The sequence below is a fragment of the Pipistrellus hanaki genome (assembly GCF_964339955.1).
Source record: "Pipistrellus hanaki genome assembly, chromosome: 4".
NCBI lineage: Eukaryota > Metazoa > Chordata > Mammalia > Chiroptera > Vespertilionidae > Pipistrellus > Pipistrellus hanaki.
The window spans coordinates 15,801,019-15,825,694 of NC_140506.1; the positions used below are offsets into that span (position 1 = coordinate 15,801,019).

The window sequence follows — 24,676 nt, forward strand, 5'->3', positions numbered from 1 at the left end:
ATGATGTTTTCCAGAATTGTACACTTGAAACCTAGATAATTTTATTAACCAATTTTACCACAATGAATTTAATAAAAATATATTTTAATAAAACATTTGAAAACCATACAAAAGTCATGTGGACAGCCAGTCTTGAATGTATTTACTGTGTTCCCAGGGAGAGAAAGTAAAGTCAACCCATCTAAACCTTTATAGTGTTTATTCAGTGAGCGGCCTCCCGCTGCCTCAGGTGAAAATGGGCCTTGCCTGGAGAAGCACTTTGTAGGCTTTCATGCTCCAGGTCCCTTAGTCAAGGGAGCCTGACTGAAACCTACATGGAGTCTTCCTTCTGTGAACCTCATACCTCATAAAAGAGAAACATGCAAATTGACTGCACCTTTGCTACGCCCACAAGCCACAAACACCAACCAATCAGGGCACGTATGTAAATTAACCCAACCAAGATGGCAGTTAATTTGCATACCCAGGCCAGAGAGAAGACTGAAGACAGCATAGAAGTGAGCGAAGCTGTGGAGAAGCAACCAAGCGTGGCAGGGAGAAGGTAGGAGAGCAGGCAGGGCAGTGACCGCAGCAGGAAGCCCTATTACAGGAATCTTTCTGCAGCAGGCCTCTAGTTTTTAAATAATATGAATGCCACACCCTCTCAATCTCACAGAAGTTCCATCTTTGCCCATTTATATATGCCTATGCCTATTTTTTTTTCTAACTCAGGGACTATGTCATCAGTTCTGCAAAGAGCAGTACTCACTTGGAAAGCAGACACTCTAGCCTATATTGCAGAATAGGTCACATTCTTTTTTTTTTTTTTTAAATATTTTTTATTGATTTTTTACAGAGAGGAAGGAAGAGGGATAGAAAGTTAGAAACATCGATGAGAGAGTAACATCTATCAGCTGCCTCCTGCACACCCCCTACCGGGGATGTGCCTGCAACCCAGGTACATGCCCTTGACAGGAATCGAACATGGGACCCTTGAGTCAGCAGGCTGACACTCTATCCATTGAGCCAAACCAATTTCAGCTAGGTCACATTCTTGATACTGATATTATCTTGATGAATAATTGATGTGGACTTATAGTTGAAAATATGGATGTCCTCTGAAAAATTTTTTCATTTTTTTCCCTAAGAACATTATTTTCACTTGGTAATTTTGCCACATTGATTTTTTTTATAGCCCAATGTGTTCTGATGCCATAGAAATACAGAAAAAAATAAAATCTATGGTAGTAGTTACTGGAATCAAAGAGTCAGGAAGCCCAGGGTGTTAATATTATTGACGTATTTACATATAACCATCAAGTGCTTTAAACAAAAGACTTCTCCTATGGATCTGCCACCCATATCAATCAGCTACATCTTATAATCCATAAAACAGTCAGTGCTCACAGGAGTGAGGGTATGTAAGCAACAATGAAGCATTTGAGAGGCATAAAGCTACTTCTTTACTTGTTTTCAACTGATGATAGAGTGAGCTGAGCATTTTGAGTGTGTAGAAGCTAGCCTTAAAACCATAAATGCTCAGCTAGCAGGGGAAATACCACATATAAGGCATCATAAATATTTATTTACATAATGAATGCATAGATACATGTTTTAAGAATGTGGAACAAATGTTAATTATGGGCCATAACTGTATAGGAAGCTAATATATATATATATATATATATATATATATATATATATATGTAATGAAATACAAATAATACAAGTATAATTTATACTATAAATATAAATAAGCTTTGCAAAGTGGTTTCTATGATATATTTGCATGTACTTTAATTTTCTGAGGTTTTCATACACATATTCTACACAAGGAAAGGACTGGGACCACAAAGCCCTGTCTCTTAATACTGAAATTACTCCTGCTGCGGATGAATGCTTCCCAAACTGAGAATGACAGTCTCCTGGGGTCTTCTGCAAGCACAGATGTGCCAGTGGCAAAGCCTGCCTGTCAGTACGTTCTGGTGTACTCCCAGGCTTGTGCATGGCTGCACATACCTGAACTCTCCCCATAGGGAGGGCTTTTATTTTTTTCTCACAAAAACAGCCCACAGGCCTGCTGCTATCATAACAGTTTCTTTACAATTATCGTTCTGTGAAACTTTTTAGTCATCCTCTGATTCACAGGAAAAATCAGAAAGTTGTTTGTTTTTTTAAAGTAAAGCATAAGAAATCTGAGTGACTAAAGTGGAGAAAGCAAGAGAAAGAAAAAGGAGAAACAGAAGATAAGCCTGGCCAGTGTTGCTCAATGGTTGAGCATCGACCGATGAAACAGGAGGTCACAGTTCAATTCCCAGACAGGCCAGGGCACATGTCCAGGTGATGGACTTGAACCCCATTAGGGGGTGAGCAGGAGGAAGCCAATCAATGATTCCCTATCATCAGTAACATTTCTATTCTCTCTTTCTTTCCCTCTTTTAAATCAATAAAAACATGTATTTAAAAAAAAAACAAAACAAAAAAAAACACACATTTAATTTTAAAAAGTAGAAGAAAAATAAACAAGAGTAAAGAAATGCAAAGAAAACAAGTGCTCGTGGTGAGTAGATTATTATAAACAAAAATGATAACTGGTTGTAGAACTAGAGAAAAGGATGAGAAATACAGCGAAATATTAAAATTCTTAAACTGTGGATATTTGGGGAAATATTTACTTAGCAAAATGAGAAATGCATGTGGTTTAAAAGGAAGGACTCAATTGCTCCATGTCACTCGGAGAAGGAGAAGTTCCTTCTCTTGCACGTGTCAGGTGAACAAAAGGGACACAAAAGGAGGCCCATGTTTCTCTGCATGGTAACAGTAGAGGTTCTATGGAGCATTCTGGAAGATGTTAGAAAGATAGAAACAAGGGCCCTAGCTGGTTTGGCTCAGTGGATAGAGCATTGGCCTCCAGACTGAAGGGTCCCGGGTTTGATTCTGGTCAAGGGCATGTACCTTGGTTGTGGGCCCATCCCCAGTGGGAGGTGTGCAGAAAAAGGCTGATCAATGTTTCTCTCACATCGATGTTTCTAACTCTCTATCCCTCTCCCTTCCTCTCTGTAAAAATCAATAAAATATATTTTTAAAAAAACCTTTATTAAAAAAAAAATATAGAAACAAGAAAATGTGCCCCAGCGAGTGAGGGAGAGAGGACCCCTTTTAAGTAAAACGACACCTTATCTCTCCTATAACACAGATTGAGGAAAACGTTTTGAAATATTTAAGTTTCAGTTTCAAGTTGATTCCTTTTGCATGGATCATAAGGCTCCTCTACAATTTCTCAACCTTCAGAACATCCTGATTCCCCCAGATCCTTGTGTTAATAGAATTTAGGGGCATGAAGAGACACTGTTCTTCAGCAGCATCAGAGCAAGGACAGGAGCCCTGAGACCTAAAATTGGGAGGTAGGACCTGGCAAGTAGAGGGGAAGCTGCTTCCCCACTTCTTTCCACATCAGGAACCTGCAAAATACTCAGGAAGGAGGGCATTTTCTTTCCACACTTGATGGGATGGGAATATGAGCCACTTACCAGGTCTGCTGGTTAATAATGCAGATTTTGTATTCAAAGAAAACACAATAATTTCAAGAGAAACATCAAAAGTGCTTTATTCAAAGTAATGTCCATCGCTAGCTACACATTTCCCCATCTTTCAGGAAATTTGTGGACACGGTCCCAATAGAGTTTTTCTATTGTTTGAGACAAACCATTCAGAAACACAATTTTCCACTTCTTTTTATGTTTTGAAGTGCTACTCAAAGTGCGTGTGTCATCCATCAGGACAAGTGGTAATCTGAAGAAGCAAGGTCTAGTGTATATAGCAGGTGGATTAATACTTCCCAGGCAAGATCTTTTAGCATGTCTTTAACTGGTTTGTAAGTGTGTGATGTTATGTCATCATGAAGCAAAATTACTTTGGTCTTCTGGAACATTCTGGTCATTTCAAAATTGTTCAAATTGATTATTTGTTGTTGGTAGCAATCAGTATTAATCGTTTCACCTTTAATACTGGTTTTAGAAGCTCATAATACACCACACCTTTCTGATCCCACCAAACGCAGAGCACTGTCTTCTTTTCAAAGCGATTTGGCCTTGCAGTACATGTTGATGGTTGACCTGGATCAACTCATGATTTTGTGCATATGAAATTCTAAAATAAATCTACTTTTCATCACCAGTCACAATTCAAGGCAAAAAAGACTTTCTTTTGTGCCTTTGAAGCTACCTTTTACTGATGATTTTTTGGTTTTCTATCTGTCTTTTTGTTCAGTTGATGTGGCACCCATTTTCCATCCTTTAAAATCTTGCCCATTGCTTGTAAATGATTGGAAATTATTTGCTGAGCAACGTTTAATCTTTCTGCAACTTGTTTTTTACTTTGACATGCATATTCACCTAATAATGTAATTATTGGTCTTCAAACTTTTACAACTGACCTGAACTTTCTTTGTCTTTCACATTGAAATCATCACTTTTAAAGTGTTTACACCAGCATTCATGAGTATCTTAAGGTGGAGCATGTTCACCACAAGCTTCCCAAAGTATAACTTTTTTTTTTAAATAAAGTAATGAATTATAACTTCCCGCAAATGTTCTTTCTTTGGCACAAAATTCGACATTTTTAAGCTTAAAAATATCTATGATGTTAACACCTTTAGAAAATTTGACATATGAAGTTTTAAAGCTTGCTGTCAACACAACAAAATAGCATACATATGAAATCACATATATAACAACATATGTGTAACTCCCTCTACTGAAAAAAATCTGCATTATTAACTGGTAACTAATATTATGATTTCAAAGGGAAGACTTATCTCAAAATGTTGGGAGAGGTAGGCACTTTAGAGTTAGGAAAAAGAAAAAAAAATATGTGAGAGATAAAATGATTAAACAAATATTTTTAAAACCTCAATTATATTATTCTTTTCTGGTTTATATATTCAACATGTCTAAATTTAATATGAGACAGAATTATTTTGAAAAATGAAACAATTATGGTAATAACAAAAAAGATATTTAATATTAGATTAATATTATTTGAAAACAACTCTCTAAAAATCATATTTTATTTTATTCCTATAAATGACTAGTGTTGTCTTCTACATGTCATACTAATCATTTTGAAAGACACAGAGATGAATAATGGAAATTCTCAAAAATTTTGTGTTCTAGACATGTCTTGTTCCTCAGAAATAGTTTTCTTTGTGACCTTGAAACTCACTAGGTTTTTTTTTAAATATGATATCTCAAATACTTAGTATTCTAAAGCAGTTATATACTGATTTGATGGCAATCATTTGAGAAAGATCCTAAATTATTGTAGATTACATGATTGACAGAAATAGATTTTTTAAAAATGTTTATAAAAGACAAAGCATGAGGCTCATATGCAGTGTAGTAAAAAAATAGTACTAATCACAATAAAAATTACTAGTAAAATCTGCAATGAGAACAAGCCATTTATTTCTATTGAAGTTTTACAAAATTAATGTTATACATTTTGATAATATATCCTTTAGTAAAGATAATTATGAACATGATTCTATTTGTACAGGATCTGTTTCAGACAGAACAGAACAGAAATATGGTCACGTTATCCTTAAAGGAATTCTCAGGTGAAAGAAAGAAGTACTTGCTATGTTTTGTGAGGTATACAAAAAAAAAAACCCTCAAAGATCAGAGGGATTAGTTCTGACTAAAGAGTATGGAAACCATCCATATGTGTAGAAGTTGGCCTGAGACTGACATACCAGAATAGAGTAGCAGCCTAAGCAGAAAAATAATGCACAAGTCATACTCGGCTGAAATATAGAGGTTGGTGGAAGATTAGATGGATAGATAGATAACACTAATGAATTTTATCCTAAGGCACTCGAGATTCAATTTAAATATCTAAGCTATTTGATTAGGGAAAAATCAAAAGATGTCAATGGGATTGCAATACATTCTGTCCTTGGGCCAGAGAAATAATAGCCTCTCAGAAATTATTTAAAGGGCAGGGGGGAAATTTGAATTGCTTAGTGATTACACTCCATAGATGATCTTACTCAGGTTTAAATTTGAAATATTTCATGTCATATAGCTCTTCAATACCTGACATCATCATTCAGGTAATATATTTACCAGACCATTAGCTAAAGACTAGAGATACCAATATATTAATTCCTGGCAATTTTCTCAACATCAACTGTTTAGGTGTAGGATACATGGAATGAAATTACAAAGAAAAAAGCTAAATTTATATTTCCCCAAAAAATAGTATAAAACTCATTACAACTAACCAACATTGATTTCTATCATTTCCTGTAACTCTTCTTTTATAGACAATGAGATTAATTATTTCCTTCCAAATAATAGCTGGTCAATTTTGTTGCAAGAAGTTAATATTTATTAAAAAGCACATACAATTTGGTTCACTTATTTGTTTGCTTGTTTAACAGTTTTACTTATGTATAATTTATATACAATAACATTCACTGAGTGTCGAATTCAAGTTGATTCAATTGCATGGATCCCTCTGAGGCTGCAACAAATAGCTTAACTGACTTATATAGAACACTAATCTATAATTTTGTCCCATCAGAACTATACCCAGAGCAGTTAAGTTCAATAGGTATTGTTAATTCTATTCATGTCAATATGATGCTATGATTTCCTTACTACCAATTCAGAATTGTATCTGATATCTAAAGTGCTTATAAAGGGCTTTGCTGCTACTTCCCAAGTAGCAGCAAAGTAATTTTTTTTGTTTTGTTTTGTTTAGAAATGCATTCTCAATGGAGTATCAGAATAAAATGTCTTTGGTTCCATTCTCTGATCCTCCAATATCAACAATTAATATAATTGTTGATATCTGCTTTAAGTTGTTGTGAACAACCTCCTTTTCTGGGTTAGAAGTATAAAGTGGCCACTCATCCACAGACAGCGGTATGCTTTCTCAAGAAGGTGGCTTTGGAGTTGAGAGCACTAAAAGTGGTCTCAGGAAATCTGTGCCACACATGTCTGGGCTGTGCATTGTACTATGAAGGTGATTGATTGGTCTGGAAAGCACATTTCACAAAGATCCAGATACCAGCATTCTATGTGTCTGTGTGTAAAAATAACCTAACCGATCCTTTATATCTCACTGGCCAAACTATGACATGGCAGCTACGAGGAAGCTTAAAATCTAGCTTTTTAAGTGAGTCTTTACTATAATGAACAAAATAAGAGTAGTAATAGGATGAGCAAAATGATAAATTGATATTGAATGGACAACCACTAATATCTACTATATTTCATTGACTCTTGATTTGTTAAATGCTATATAAAATAGACTTTTCTGTTAAGTTGTTAAATCCCATACATATTTCTTCAGTTCAGGAAAAATTTAGGTTCTTTCTAAAAGAGATAGTGTATGACAATTTTTAAAGTAAATTGACAATATGACATAGTTTTGAAATAATGCATTCCACTTTTCCCTCGGGGAAGCAAATTTTTTAGCATTGAGTTTAACAATTAACTATTTTTGTTTACTATGCAGTTGAGTGAATGAAAATGTATCTATAATTTGTGCATGCACTTATTATTATTGTTACTATATCAATTAGGGATGGACTATGAAAAAGAAAAATTGACAAACCATAGTCTACTATGGAAACTTCTACCTTCTGCAGATCTTGTGGACCTTACTTTAAGTATATTAACTTCTTGTATGTGTTTTGTGCCATTGAGTCAGCTCCCATTCCTGGCAACCCTTTGAATGAGTGATGCCCACAATGTCCTGTCCTCACCAGCCCTGCTCAGTTCCAGCAGACTCATGCCTATGGCTTCTTTTTGGAGTCAATTCATCTCTTATGTGGCCTTCTTTGGTTCCTTCTGCCTTCTATTTCCCCAGACCCCCTGCCTTCAGATGATGTGACCAAAGTAAAGCAATTTCATTTTTCTCATCGTGGCCTCCAGGAATATTTCAGGCTTAATTTGCTCTAGGATCCACTTTTTCTGGAGGTTCAGGGTATCCTTGGGAGCCCTCTCAACACCATATTTCAAATGAATCAATTTTTCCTATCAGTTTTATTTTTTTGCTATTAATAACTATGAATCATTGCTTTGGGGAAAAGAAAACTATTTTCAGGTAGATTTTCATATTACTCAAAGGTAAACAAAAAAGAAATCTTACCTTTTTCAACAGCATGGATAGATTTGGAGAGTATTATGTTAAGTAAAATTGGCCAGTCAGAGAAATACAAATACCATGTGATGTCACTCAGAAATAGAATCTAATAAGCAAAATTAACTAACAAGATAAAAACAGGTGCAGGTATAGAGGACTGACAGTTGTCAGAGGGAAGGGGCTGGGTAAAAAAGGTAAAGGGCCCTGGCTGGCATGGTTCAATGGTTGAGCATCGACCTAAGAAGCAGGAGGTCATGATTTTATTCCTGGTGAGGGTATATGCCCCAGCTGTGGGCTTGATCCCCAATGTGGCTTGTGCAGGAGGCAGCCAATCAGTGATTCTCTCTCATCATTGATGTTTCTCTCTCTTTTTCTCCCTCTCCCTTCCTCTCTGAAATCAATAAAAATGTATATTTTTTAAAAGGTAAAGGGTTTAAGAAAAAAGCAAAAATAAGAAAAACCTAATAGTCAGATAATTGTATGGTGATTGCCTGAGGGAAATGTGGGTAAGGAGAGGTAGGGAGGGTAAAGAGGTGATAAATGGTGATGGAAGAAGACAGGTGTTAGCTAAAAATAACTATATTATTTAAAGTATTATTTATACAGATACATTGACACCATTATTGACTATTCTCACTTACTCTTTTTTAAAATATGCTTTTTATTCTATTGATTTCAGAGACAAATAGAAACATCAATGATGAGGAGGAATGGATTAGCTGCCTCCTGCATGCTTCCCAATGGGGACCGAGCCCACAACCCAGGCATGTGTCCTTGACCGGAATTGAAACTGGTACCCTTCAGTCCACAGGCCAAAGCTCTATCCACTGAGCCAAACCTGTTAGAGCCTCACTTATTGTTTCATATTACGGTCAAAATATCTGGTCTTCACTATTAGATTAAAAAAAATTGTAAATAAAGCTTAAATAGAATTTTATAAACCACTTTATTCTTCTGTTTTCCCTGACATCAGGTTTTTATCCCAGATTATAGATTTCCAGAATTGACCATCAGGAAGATTCATCCAATCTGTGCAACATAAGCATAGACTTAACATCTATGCACTAACTAAAATAATGAAGCCATTCATATATTGTTGACATGAAATAGCTGGAGTAGAAAATCATCAGATGGCTATAAATGACATGACCATAAACAGACTTGCATTCATAATGTAAAACTGCACAACTGCCCAGCAGGCATAGCTCAGTGGCTGAGCTTGAGCAGAGACCTATGAACCAGGAGCTCACCATTGGATTCCAGGTCAGGGCACATGCCCAGGTTTCAGACTCAGTCCTCAGCGGGGGTCCATGCAGGAAGCAGCCAATCAATGATTCTCTCCCATCGTTGATATTTATCTCTCTCTCTCCCTCCCTGAAATCAATAAAAAAAATATTTAAAAAAATAATAAAAACTGCACAACTGCTCCTTGTGAATCCCCCATTCTGTTTCTAAGACCCTAGAAAGACACAGAATAGATTTCTGTTCTTGTCTTTGACCTATTCCAGAAAACACACTTTCTTTTTGTAGCACCTCGATCATTCAGCTTCTGCTATTGCTACCTAAGAGAAACCGCATAGTTTATAAAAAGGCATAGGAACTCTGAAAATCTTGATTCGTTTTTAATGAAGTTAGCACTGGATTAACGGGGCTAGGACTAAGATTTGAGTTGCACTAATAAACACCTATCAGCCCAGATTTCTCTTGACTTTTGTTCCCTAACCTGTTCACACATATGACTTCTGCACTAGGCTGTCTTCCTAAAAATGCCTTGTTTAGGGTTAGCAGTGTTCATAAACATGAAAATGGCTCCTTTTGTTGATAACTCTGATGTGTTCCTAGCTGAATTAAAATCGTATATTCAAACAAATTAACCTCATTAATTTTACATTAACATGATTTTGCATAAATCTGGGTAGCAATGATTTATGTCTTTTATATCCCATTGTCATCTCCTATAGTTTATTCTTACATTGTCTTCTGCATCTTAAAAATGGTAATGTAAGATAGCATTACTTTCATTGTTATACACTAAGCAAATGACATAAAACAGTTACCTTGACAAAGATTATTCAAAACAATAAATTATTCACAAGATGTGTTTCATATTGATTAATGGGGTTTCAGTGTCAAACATTACAGAACTTATTAAATCAATTATGTATAGTATAGCTACTCTAGGGTCACATAATTCAAATGCATGGATGCAGTGATTCTTAGATTATTTATAAAATAGGAAACAAGGCTTCATAGGAAGCTCAGCATTAGAAAGTCATTGTGAGTACCAAACTGTCCCTTTTAATATAAATAAAATAATACAGCCCAAAGTCCTGATCTTAACCATAACCACTCACAGCACTATATGAGCACAAAAGGTCTGCTTTATTATAACCACAGTATTCATTGAAAGTAATTGGAAACGTGTTGAAATATAATCATGCCAAATAAGAGGACAGAATTGAAGTTTACTATTGAAATGTACATTTATAAGTAACTGCTATGCCAACATTTCTTATATAACATCCCTTCCATAGCAACTGTTAAGTTTTTAGTAAGTTTATTTGTACTTTATTCAAGTTATTTTAAGCACGACTTCCACTAAATTCCTTACTTCTGAGGATGTGTAATTACATGGTATTAGGTCTTTTTAAGTTTAAGTTACCAAAGAAGTCTTAACTTTACAGACAATAATGAGCATTCTAGGTTATAAAACCTATTAGCACAGGCAACTAAGACATTGCACATTTAAAGAATCTTTATATCTACAGTTTCCTATGATACTTCAGCCACTATAATATTGAAATTAAAACATCAACATGCAGGCATACATTTCACACAGTGAATTATTGTGCTTAAAGAAAAGAGCAAAGACAATGTAGGAGCCAAGATAATTTCATAGAGCAGTATGTAAGCAGAGCCCATTTTAAGTTATAAATAATATTTTTGTTTAATGAAGTGCTTAATTAACCTATAAATATGTATAACCAACTGCAATATTTATTTAAATATTGTGTTACAGATACATTTGCTTCACTAACGCACAATTACAGCAGAGTACACTAGTCAAATCTTGTCCTCAGAAACTTACCGTATCCAAAGTATATATCAGAACACGCACATACCCAACATGTGCAAACATTCAAATAGACATTCAGACACACATACACACACAAAATTAGTATTTGCTTTTTTAAAAGTTCAAAAAGTGCATAGAAATTTTTCAAAATTCATGTAGGATATTTATACCATACATTATTATTTTAAGTAATTGTAATATTTAAAAAAAATAAACATTTGTCTATGTATAGGATAGCTAATGAGCTAAATCAATGATTTTTTTAACCCTTTTCACCTCCCGGCACACACAAACTAATTACTAAAATTCTGTGGCACACCAAAACATATATTTTTTGCTTATCTGACAAAAATAGGTATAGTTTTGATTCATTCACACTATGGGGCTATTGTTGTGTTGGCTGTTATCATTTTTCTGTTTGACAATCTTAAGGAAAAGAGGTCATTATCCCTTCCTAAATAGTCAAGTACTGCATTTTTTAAATATTTTTAAAGATATTACACTGGTTGAAAATCAGTGGGCTAAAGCCCATGTGTGTGTTTTCATATTTATGCATGTGTGTGCCTGCATGTAAGTGTGTGTATGTGTGTGCAATACTAAACAAGGTAATTGGAACACAGTTTTCTTGTTTCTTTCCTTTAGATAGATGCATATTTAAAGTGAAAAATGTATTTCTTTCTTATATAAAACAAGCACGATTATTGGGAAAATAGAATAAAATGAACAACAGTAATGTCAATAAGATGTCTTAAGATTTTTCTATCACTACAATGGCAATCCTATTACAATATAGAAATAATCAAATCCATGTCAAACACCTTAAATTTACACAGTTTTAGGGCACATATATTTTAATAAAACAAATATATTTACTAATTCCAAACCTCCATACCAGATTTAAAATGTTTAAACATGTGTATACATATTTCTGCCCCACAATTTTGATTGCCAGATTAATATATATATAGTGGTATTTATAACCAAAGGTGGCTCTCCCTGGATCTCTCTCCTTGCTTCATCTGTGTCTCATGATTGGTATATCCTTGAAATTATTAGTAAACTTGAGACTTACAAGTACTGTACAGCTGTCTACATTAAAAATGAGTTTTATATTTAGCCAAGTTTATATTAACAAATTGTCAATGAGGACAGAGCTTTTAGTGGTTTTTAGATTGTGTTGTTGCAATATAACCCTATAATGCATTATTGAATATCCTTCACTTCCATTTTGGCATCACATCAAGTGATATGATAGCATTTGATTGTTTTGGCCAGAAAAATAGAGAAGAAAAGGGCAGATTCATGTTTTCTTGAAAAAATGTTGATACGTCTTTGGATTTATTCTCAGTTAATTTCTCATAATTAGTACAATATTTAAGGGCTGAGAATTCTTTCTCTTTAGGAAAACATGTCAGTTCAATACAATTCTCCAATGTAATATACAGCAACTTGTGTGACATCAAATACAAATAAAATATAAAATAATCAAAATAAGTCACTTACCTTCCTTTGCAAAGAATTAAACTAATATCTACATAAAGCAAACATTAAACTTGAAAATCTCATTTCCCATAATGCCTCATGTTTGTTTTAAGGAGAGAGTATATATAAAGCTAATATAAGGAGCTTTTTACTGGTATAGGCATGAATATTGGATAATCAAAATCCTGAGGAAAGAGTTAATTTATCTTCAATTATCCAATCACTTTATTTTTGAAAAGTGAGGGCATTTTCAAATGTGTTCCAATAACAATGTCAGATATAGAAGAATACACAAAAATACAGGGGACCCTTGATCAAAGCAATGGTTAGAGGTGTTGATTCCCCCACACTATAAAAATATGTGATCACTCTTGACTCCCCCAAAATGTAACTACTAATAGCCTACTGTCAACCAGAAGTCTTAGTGATAATATAAACAGTTGCTTGACACATATTTTGTATGTTAAATGTATCATATACTGTATTCTTATATGAAGTATACTAGAGACAAGAAGTTGTCATTAAGAAAATAAGAAATTAAATATATTTATAGTACTATATGTAAACAATGAAAAAAACAAACAAACAACACACAGCTAAGTGAATCTGCATAATTCCAGCTCACGTTGTTCAATTAAAACATTGTTTTCTTTCATTGTACATGCACCTGCACACAAATCATACATAAATGCACTAACCTGTTTTAGGATCTACGGAGAAGTAGGGCTGTCCCTGGAGAATACTGTAAACCACCCGGGCACTGTTTCCATAGGTAGGGTCATCTGCATCAGTAGCTGTCACCTGCAGAACAGAGGTACCTGTGCATTCAGGAAAACAAATTTTAGTATGTTATGGCATTCGGCATGTAAGTAATTTGTTCACAGAAAGAGTTATATTGAGATATCTATGGAGAACCATAATGTATTTGCCCCACTAAATTTAATTCTTAGATGTATCGACCAAACATATCCCTTAATTTATTTTCCTGAGTCCAAAATAGAATATGATATGACTCTCTGTGCTGATAACTAGGTTTATCATAATTAGGTTTTGGATTGATGTTTAAAAGTCAAATTGGTGTTAATTGTGGGCAAAGTCAAAGCTGTGATGAGAGTGTATATTACCTGCTACATGACTGCTTAGAAAACCAGGGGTGGAATGGTTTTGGAAGGTGGTTGAATTGACATTAAATTATTAATACCATAAAACAGCCCATTCAAATCATTTCTGTCACTCATGCTCTTTTTATTTCATACATGGACAGTTAATGAGACTCCTAACTGGTTCCCATGGCTCAGTTATCATTCTTTTAGTCTCTTCTACACAGTACCAATATAATTATCTTTACACAATGGGTATCAGGATATTTCTACCACGCTAACTTTTTGGTGATTAAAATGCATTTTAAAGTAATTTATAAGCTTTAAATATTATATTGCGGTACTACTTTTTGGTGTCTATTATGCTAGTTTATGTTTACACCTTTCAAACATTATTTGAATGGTTAGATAAATCGATCTAATATCCAGTTATTCCCAAATAAAACTGATCTAAGTGTATCATGACAACCATCTATTAAGGGCAATACCACTTCACTATAGAATTAGTGGTTAAGAACTCTCATTTATTTATAACATGTATTTGATGAGCCATCTACAAGTACATACATTTTTTGAATAGTTGGATAAATCGATCTAATATCCAGTTATTCCCAAATAAAACTGATCTAAGTGTAACATGACAACCATCTATTAAGGACAATACAGCTTTACTGTAGAATTAGTGGTTAAGAGCTCTCATTTATTTATAAAATGTATTTGATGAGTCATCTACAAGTGCATACTTGATATTTAATTTGCCACACTAGAAAATTCTACCTACTAACACAGGTTTTATATCAAACGAAAATATTTCCACAATCAAGTAAGCCTCTGTAAAATTTTGCATTCATTTTGGTACTTGACTATGGAAGTACTGACAATTATCAGTCTTTAATTTTAGTAATTACTACAAATATGTAGTTATGACAGACCTATTATGATTCTAAATTCCAACAGAACTTTAAACAAAGCTTCTCCTTTGCCTATGAGGGATCCTAGAGAACTTAAAAGAATTAGCATGAGAAGTGCAACTAAAAATTCTTATTAGCAGACCAAAAATGTATGACTTTTAAAAGGCGAAAGATTTATGCGATCTGGAGAGAAACCAGAGTATCAAAAATGTATGACTTTTAATAATACACTATGATTCTAGGCTAAATAGTATTGTTACATTGATATTCTAAGCAGAAATATAATTAGTAATTAGGCATAACCAGAAAAGGTTATTTCTAAAAGAAACCTCTAATTATGGTTAATAAATACAATTGCAACACCAAATGCTGGTGAGATTGCTGAGAAACTAGGTCACTCATATACTGCTGGAAATGTAAGTTTAGCAGATTCTTGTAAAACTGAACATACATTTACCATACAACCCAGCAAGTTGTACTCTTGGGCATTCATATTAAAGTAATAAAAATATATGTTCACATAAAAACCTGTTTACAAATATTCATAGTTACATCATTCACAGTAGCTCCCAAATTAACACAACCCAGATAGCCTTCAATGGGGAAATGATTAAGCAAATTGTGGTATATTCATACTATCAAAAACTATTTAGCAACAAAAATAAATAAACTATTAATATGTGTGACAACTGAAATGGATCTTCAGAGAATTATATTCAGTGAAAAAAAGCCAGAGATTGGATGTTTGGAGGTTTTATTCCACAGAAATAAAACTTTCTAGGATACCTCATCCTTCCGTGAGGGCCTCTGGAAATTCTTATTCCAGCATCGCCCCAAAAAGCACAATTCTATGGACAGCCACAGGGACACAGAGGACATCCACTAATATTAATATCATTTTATAGTTATGCAATATGTTACCATTGGGAAAAACTGAGTTAAGGATATAAGCATAAGGAATCTCTCCATATCATTTCTCATGACTGCATGTGAATCTATGATCTCAATATTAAAAGCAAAACAAAACAAAAAAGACCGCAAAGTCTCTTTTGCCTCAGTGCTAGTCCATTCTTAGAAGCCTTGTTTGGGTGTACCATGAATTTTCAGATTCTAGCACTACATGCTCTGGTTTTATTACACTTATCAAAGCTAAAGATATGTAAACTATCTCTTTCACTACTAAGTATAATTATTACTATTATAGAATATTAAAGACTCTTGCTCCAATATTCATCTCTCCAACTTCTTTAGAGAATACCAGTAGGTAGATATTTACAGAAAAAATGTTGATTTGGGAGACATTTTCATTGGTACCTCACTAAAACTAATTAAAATCTGTAGTGATTTCCCTGGTCAGACTATAACAGTGGATAAAATGTTATAAAATATCACCAGTAAAATATTTGACCTGATAGGAAAAAAATGCTAATAATACCTCGCATATAGGGATGACTAAGATTCAAGAAAAGAGAAAACAGGATAGAATGTTGTGAAAAAAATGGCCATTAGGAAGCCACACATACAATCCCAAGCTTTTGAAACTTGCTCTGGTTTTGCAATAGTGATTTAAATCTAAATCATTTTTAACGTCTTAAAATAGTCCCCAAGCAATCATTCATGGAGAAAGCTGAGAAAAAGAAACAGTACAAGATCACACCTCATTGATGGCGATGAGCTGGATCACCACATGAAGGACAAAGAGCGCTCTGCTTGGCTTGAGGTGTCTATAAAACCCAGCCTTGTTAAGTGAAAGCTGAGAAGCATGACTAGAGTGACAAATGGAGGAGGAAGAACAAAGTAGGAAAGGAGATAGAAAAGAAAGAAAAGTAGACTGGAGGTATTGACTAAGTGATGGTTACTTATAAGTAAACAACAGGAAAGCTATTGAAGGGAAGAAAAGAAAATACCATAGCCCTCTACCTGGGCCACACACTACAGTTCTTAACACATCTCTGTGCTGCAGGCCTCACAGGTACCGGCAGTTCTATTTGTGTGTGAAACAAGGAACAGCAAATCGCCTCTCTCTCTGTACTTTGGTGGGATCTGAAGGCATCAGGCTGCCACTCTGAGTAGCAGATAGCTGGTTGAAGGGAGCAGAGGTATATGCATAGCACAGAGCAAGAAAAAGTCAACTTTCCCCAGGAGATAGCAGCAGGAGAGATAAACAGCAGGGATGGAAAACAAATCTCTTGCTCAAGTGTTCAAGGATTTTTTTTTTTTTCCAAAGAGAACTAATAAGGGAGTTTCAGGCCCAAAGAAAATTATCTACACTCTAATTAATTTAAAGTTCAGATGGGAAAATTATAAGAACCACTGGTGCTTTGGGAAGGATTTAAATTAGAGGGAAAAAAAGCTTTCTTTTTCATTTAAAACATATAAGTCATCAAGAAATAGGAACGCTTAAAATGTGTGTGATGAGTTGGATTATTTCCCAGGAAATTTTATATGTTTGAGTTTTAAATTCCAGCATAATGACCTGGAATTAAGGTAACTGTAGATGTAATTGGTTTAGATGAGATCATTCTGGAGTAGAGTGGGCCCCTAATCCGGCCAGACTGGTGTCTTTATAAAAATGATAAATTTGAAGACACACACACACACACACACACACACACACACACACACACACACGCGCGCGTGGTAAAGTATATGTGAATATGGAGGCAGAGATTGGAGTGATACTTCCACAAGCCAAGGGGAATCAAGCATATCTAGCAAACCACTAGCAGCTAGAGGAGAGGCTTGGAACATATCCTTTCCCAGTGAGTTAGCAGGGAGCATGGCCTGCTGTCATCTGGGCCTCAGACTTGTAGCTTCAGGAACAGTGAGACAACAAACTTCTGTTGTTTTACCCACCCAGTTGGTAGTACTTTGGTACAGCGGCCCTAGCGAACTAACACAGGGTGCTACAATTGCAGTGGGAAACATGATATTTATTCTCAGAATTTACAGTTGTTCCTTTAACAAATTCTGAACAAGAGTCTGGGGTTACAAGTCAAGAAAAAGTGAGGCATAATTTCCTGTACTATTTGATACCCGATATATCATAACTGAGATAAAATTAGAACTTAATCTCATAAGAAAAAAATTAAAGCAAAAAAAAAAATAATGGTATTTTATTTTTAAATTGTTTTTATTTTTGTTTATTTCAGAGAGAAAGGGAGAGGGAGAGATAGATAGAAACATCAATGATGAGAGAGAATCATTGATTGGCTGCCTCCTGCACAATCCACACTGGGGATTGAGTCCACAACCCAGTCATGTGCCCTTGGCAGGAATCAAACCTGGGACCCTTCAATCTGTAGGCTGACTCTCTATCCACTGAGCCAAACCGCCTGGGGCAATGGTATTTGATTTTTTTTTTAAACATTAGACACTATTTGTGATATAGCCTGTTGGCATTTTTAAATAAATTAATGATTTGTGTTGGTAATTTTAATGAATTTTTATTTCTGGTTAAAAGTTTAAGTGAAAAAAATCATCAAGATTTATACATTATGTCTGTGTAAAGTGTCCTATGTTGGACCATTCAACTAATTTATTCATGCTACGTGCCCTAATTGCACAGATAGTAGAAAAGAAATAATTATTGTCATCTCCTGTGCTACTAGATTTGCAAATGAAAATATATAAAGTTATGCCTATAAGGTCATTATTCCACCAGAATATTAAAATAATAATTCAATTTTCTATGAAAATTATTATATGGATTTGGTCAAGAGATACTAAATCAATGGCCCCTTCCCTACATACTTAGTTTTCATAAAAAAAAAAATTAAGTGCTATATGTTTTCTTAACTTTCACAATCATTTCCATGAAAAACAATAAACAGAGAAGCATTGCATTTAAAAGTTTCATTAGTTACTTAGTGTATAATCATTCCATGGTAAATATTTCCTATGGTGCACTCTTAAATGTTCCCATGCTACGGATCAGCTTCCCTCAGCTGATGTCTTATACAAATCTGAAAATGATTTAAGTACATAAAAAAGCTTTCAAGATATCTTTTGTACAATAAAAATGAAATCCTGTTTCCTTTGCGGATTGCCCTGTGTCATTCCTTTCATTCAGTTTCTTTTTGTACTACAGCTTTATAAATAGCACACATTTTATAAAGTTACATGCCAATGAGAAGCAGAAAGAGTGGACTTCCTTGAACATCTCTGCAGACCCATTTGAAATATTTAATATGCCATTTTAATACCAAGCAAACATTCTCTGAGATTGCAAGTCATTATGCATGACTTGTCAGGGTTCACAGCTCTGATAAAAATCTCCAGTGACTCAATGTTGAATTGGGAATTTGGGTAAAAATAAGCTGAGGACTTACGCAGGCTGAGAGTACCTCTCTGAAGAAATCTCTTAAGGCTAAATTCTCAGAAGATTTTTCCAGAGAAAGTAAAAAAGCAATAGTCATCAAGCTACAGTTTAAATGTCATTTTACACAGAAGGGCTATAATTTCACAAAACAGAGTGATAGCACAGGATTCTAGTCATCATGCCATTCTATAAAGTTTTGAGTATTCACCCGAGAATCTTTTGATTAAAGAAAAATCCTTCTTCATCAACTCTTTTGAAACAACTAGATACCAAAACAAAAGTTACTCTTCTATTTCATTTCTTGGCTTGTGTTAATATCCTTGTATCTTCAATTATATCCTTTATTTTATAAGAATGCCTAATGCTAAATTTCATATTTCACTAGAGGCCCAGTACATGAATTTGTGCACAGGTGGGATCTGGCCAACCTGGCCCCAATCAGGCAGATTAAGGCTGGGCTTGTGGAAAGAAGATGGTGGGAGGTTGGCCAACAGAGCCAGGCCTACTGGGGGAAAGCCCTGAGGCCATTTGCCAGTGAGTGCTGCCCCCAATTGGGGTGGGAGTGCTGATCAGGAGGCCAGCAGCCAGGGGGAGGGGTCATGGCTGGCTGGCTTTGTTCCTGATCCAGTGGGAGGGCCAATCTGGGGTGGGGCCAACCAAGGGAGGGGATGCGGGACAATGAGGGTGGTGGGGTGCTATAGGGAGTGGGAAAAGGGGCTGCGGGAGGTTGGCCTGCCAGCCCGATCCCTATTGGGGTGGGGGCATGCCATTAGGGACAGGCCAGCCAGGGGAGGGGCTACAGGCTTATCATGGTGGGGCAGGCTGACTGGAGTTAAGTCTGGCCAGGGGAAGGGAGAGGGCATTTGGCAGGCTGGCCCACTCTTGATCGGGGTGGGAGAGTCCGATCAGGGAAAGGCTGGCAGCTGGGAGGGGCCAAGAGGTTGGTCACAGGCCCCAACCCCTGATGGAGCAGGTTCACTGGCCACAGTGGCCATCATAGCAACTGGTTTTATGGCCATTATGGTCACTGGCTATATATATATATATATATATATATATATATATATATATATATATATATTTCTTTCATAAAAAAGTTATGAAATTATATGTATTGAATAGCAATGATATGGAAAGCCTTCTGCTCTAAGCCATTTATTTGAATAATGATATTAACTTATTGAAAAATACATTTCAAATCATTTTACAGATATAGGCACTGAGATTTCAAAGGTTCTACAGTGACAATTGGAGAAGGTAGCATTCAATCATGGGCCTATCTATGTCATCTAAATATGAAATTCTTTCCCATATACTCTTTTGCTCTACTTATTCATAATTTTTTAATCCTATTTAATAGTCACATTATCTCCTATCATTTTCTCATTTGCTCCCTTGGCAGTAAATCAGGGCAGTCCAGATGCATCTGCATGGGTGAATTCATGGCACATTTGAATTTTTAGAATAGAATTTGGGAAGCATATACTCTAATGCAATGATTTGTGAATTGGGTTCAACTTACGGTGAAACTATTTGATCCAATAAAGTAATTTGTATTATAAATTAATCAGTTAATTTGGGGAGTCCCATATGGAGTCTACTTTCATAAAAGTTAATGGAGAAACTTAGGAATAAGAAGTATCATAAAATATAACCTGGTGGATTAATCAACGGTTAAATGAAAATGTCATTAAAATATATGTATTCAGAGAAACCAAGATGGCGGCATACGGTAGACACCCGAATGCAGCCTACCACAACAAGTTTGAATTTAGAACTAGAAAACAGGGAGGCATCACCCTGAAGTACCCTACGGCCAGCTGAGAGGAGGCTCTGCCATCTGGGAAGAAGAGAGAAGGCGCGCTGAACCTCAGAAACTGTGAAAGTGCGGAGAACTGTGCGTGTGAAAAGGTGGCCAAGTTCGCTACTGGCTTACTCCTGGCACACAGAAAGGACAAACAGCTAATGCACAGCTGGCTTTCTTGTTCAGGAGGAAAACAGAATCACCCTGTTGCTCTGATAGATGGCCCCAGTCAGGGAGAGGCCGGTCTGTCAGGCAGCGGACAGAGATCTCTTCAAGGTGTGTGAAGCCAGTGGCCATTACTGCGGGACTTGGTCAGAGGTTGACAGGAAACCAAAGCTTGTCTGCACCACCCCGAGACACCACCCCATCCAAGCTGAGCACAGAAGCTCTCCCAGAGGCTGGCTTTCTCTAAGGAGAGACTGACCAGAATCCAAAGCTTGTCTGCGCCTTTACCAAAGAGGTGCATGTGCCTGCAACCAATCTTGTGAGACTCACCGTGAACAGGACTTTCTTAAGGCAAGACTGACAGAGAACCAAAGCTTGTTTGTGCCACCCCGAGATTCTGCCCCATCCAAGCAGAGTACAGAAGCCCTCCTACTGAGACACTGTTGATCCTCACAGCCAATTGGCTTGGAGATCAACACTTCCCAGTGATACCAACAATAAGCAAGGCTTAATAACAAGACTGCACACATAGCCTACAAAGGGCTACACCAAGACTGTCCATCTCAGGTAACTGGGAAAGCTGTGTTACTGAGCTCTACCAGAACACCTGGCACACAAAACTATTCCATCAAATCAGGGAAACAACTAAAATGCAGAGAAGAGGCACAAAGGAAGGAGATGGAGGAAAAGAAAAGAATGGACATTAAGTTCAAAACTACAGTTATAAGGCTTTTCAAGAATTTACTAAAAAAGGCCGATAAAATAAGTAAGACCTATGAGGATGTGAAAAAGGATCAACTAGAAATAAAAAGGGATCAAGTAAAAATAAAGAAAACATTGTCTGAAGTAAAAAAAAAAATATTACACAGAGTCCTAAAAACAGAATGGAAGATCGCAAGAATCAAGACAAAGATTTAGAACTTCTCCGCAAAAGCAAGAAAATAAGAGAATCCAGAAAGTTGAAGATAGTGTAAGAAACCTCTGGGACAATTTCAAGTGAACCAACATCAGAATTATGGGGTTCCCAGAAGAAGAGAGAGAGCAAGATACCAAAAGCATATTTGAAGAAATGGTGACAGAAAACTTCCCCCACCTTGAAAGAAATAGACTTATAAGTCCAAGAAACACCCAGAATCCCAAACAAAAGGAATCCAAAGAGAACCACACCAAGACAAATCATAATTAAAATTCCAAGAGCAAGAGACAATATTAAAAGCAGCAAGAGAAAAGCAGGTTGTTACCTATAAAGGAGCACCCATAGGACTGTCAGCTGATTTCTCAACAGAAACCTGGCAGGCCAGACGGGAATGGCAAGAAATATTCAAGGTGATGAATAGCAAGAACCTACAGCCAAAAACACTACCCAGCAAAGCTATCACTCAGAATCAAAGGCCAGATAAAGAGCTTCACAAAAAACAAACAAACAAACAAACAAACAAACAAAACAGCTAAAGGAGTTCATCACCACCAAACCAGAATTATATGAATTGCTGAAGGGGGTTATTTAGGAAGAGGAAGAAGATAAAGATAAAAATTATGAACAACAAATACTATCAACAAGTGAAACTGAAAACCAAGGGAATTAAAACATCTGATGAACAATATTAACTGGTGAATATAATAGAATCAGAGGTATGGAAGGGGAGTGAAATGACGATTCTTGGGGAAAAGGGGAGTAGGGGGTGCGGGAAGAAACTGAACAAAAACTGTGCACCTATGGATGAGGACAATGGGGAGTGGGGAAAGGGCAGAGGGTGGGGTGGGAACCTGGTGGAGAGGATCAATTGAGGGGAGTGGGAAGAGGAACACATTTGTAATAATCTGAACAATAAAGATTTATTTTAAATAATAAAAATAATAATAAATAAATAAATAAATAATAAAATAAAATATATGTATTCTTCTAGTAGTTTCAGTTTCAGATCTTACATCCAACTCTCTAATACACTTTGTGTTTATTTTTGTGTGTGGTATAAGATAGGGGTCCAGTTTTATTGTTTTGCATGTGGCTGGCCAGTCTTCCCAGCAATATTTGACAAATAGACTATTCTTTCCCCACTATATATTCTTAGCTCTTTGTCAACAATTACCTGACTTGATATACGCATATGTTTATTTTTGGTCTCTCTTAGCATGTTCCATTGACCTATGTATTTGTTTTTATGCTGAAACCATACTGTTTTTTTATTAACATAGCTATGTAACATAGTTTGCAATCTGGAAATGTGATGCCTCCATCTTTGTTACTTCTCAAGATTGCTTCTGCTTTAGGTCTTCAGGGGTTCCATACAAATTTTATATTGATTTTTCTACTATTTTGGAAAAATGCCATGGGGATTTTGATAGAGATTGACCTGAATCTATAGAATGCTTTGGGTAGGATAGACATTTTACCAATATTATTTCTTCTAATCCATGAGCATGACATGTCTTTCCATTTGTATGTATTTTCACGTCCTTGTAGCCATGTATTACAGTTTTCATTGTGCAGAATTTTCACTTCCTTGATCACATTTATTCCTAAGCATTTTATAGTTCTTAATGGATTTGAAAATGAGACTGTTTTTCCAATTTGTGTTTCTGATAGTCTGTTATAAATGATTTTTGAGCCAGTAAGTTGTACGTTGGTTTGTTATACAACAGTTAACTGACATAGACAAACAGGTGTCAGATTAAAAAAAAATGAGAAAAGAAGCATGAACCTTATATTTTTGTATAACTTACTACTTATCACTTGTCTTGTGTTATGACTCAAATGCACTCTAATTTACCATGTACAAGAACTGAAATGGCCTCATTTGGAAGATTATGCCCCAGGGTAGTGATTTAAAATCGTCTACTAAAATCTTGGAAGAGATCCAGGGTGAAGCTCCCTAGATGTTTGGGCAGAACTAAATCAGTCCCCCTACAAACAGTGCAATAAAGTAAGCACAGCTGGTGTGCCTACTTGTTGCTGTGCAACACAGAACACAGCTGCAAATGGAAATGAGCCTGTGGGTGTGCGATCAGAGAGGGGAACAAAGACGACAGGAAAACGATTAGGGAGGTTTCAGTGCATCTCCAAAGAATAAACCTCGAGGAACTTAAGGTTCCGATAGTAAAATTTCATATATATTTTTTTAATATCCCAAACTAAGTTGCAGTAATTAATGGAAGTGAAAGTTTATAAATAATGCATGCAATTTTGATACAAAGTAATATGTTGACCTCTCCACTAAATTAAAAACATTATTTATATCATTTGTTATCCTTTCTAAAGTCCTTTTAATTAATGTTCAATTATCCATATATTTATTAATACATAGAAGAGAATAGGTATTTATATATTTCCTTAAAATATGTTAATGTGGAAAACAAAGAAGATATGACACTTATTTTCAGGCAGATTGGATTGTGGTTTGGTATGGTTTTCTTTGAAACAACTTGAGTTGTAAAGCATTTTTTAAAAATTTAAAGTGACTGCACTGCAACCATATTTAAATTTATACTAAACACGCCTGATTCCTTGTGAAAGCAAGACTGTTGTTGCAGAAATCTTGGTACATGTACATACAAATAGAAGGGAACATTTTAAATAATGTCTTTGCAATATTACTAAAAGTCCGGACATATACCGTCCTTTTTTATGAGAATAGCAATACTGTTTGCATATACAATTTCATTCCTTCTATCTTCATTTCTAAA

The 24,676-nt window shown here is 35.5% G+C and overlaps 1 protein-coding gene across 7 annotated transcripts in view; it reads right to left on the minus strand.

Annotated features, from left to right (window-relative positions):
• CDH18 (cadherin 18) overlaps positions 1–24,676 on the minus strand; it is a 305,298-nt gene that overhangs the window by 122,518 nt on the left and 158,104 nt on the right. For all 7 annotated transcript variants that reach the window (XM_084880780.1, XM_084880774.1, XM_084880777.1 and 4 more), the window contains one exon: positions 13,390–13,509. In XM_084880780.1, coding sequence (XP_084736906.1) covers positions 13,390–13,509 — 120 coding nt within the window. The remainder of the gene's footprint in view (positions 1–13,389; positions 13,510–24,676) is intronic.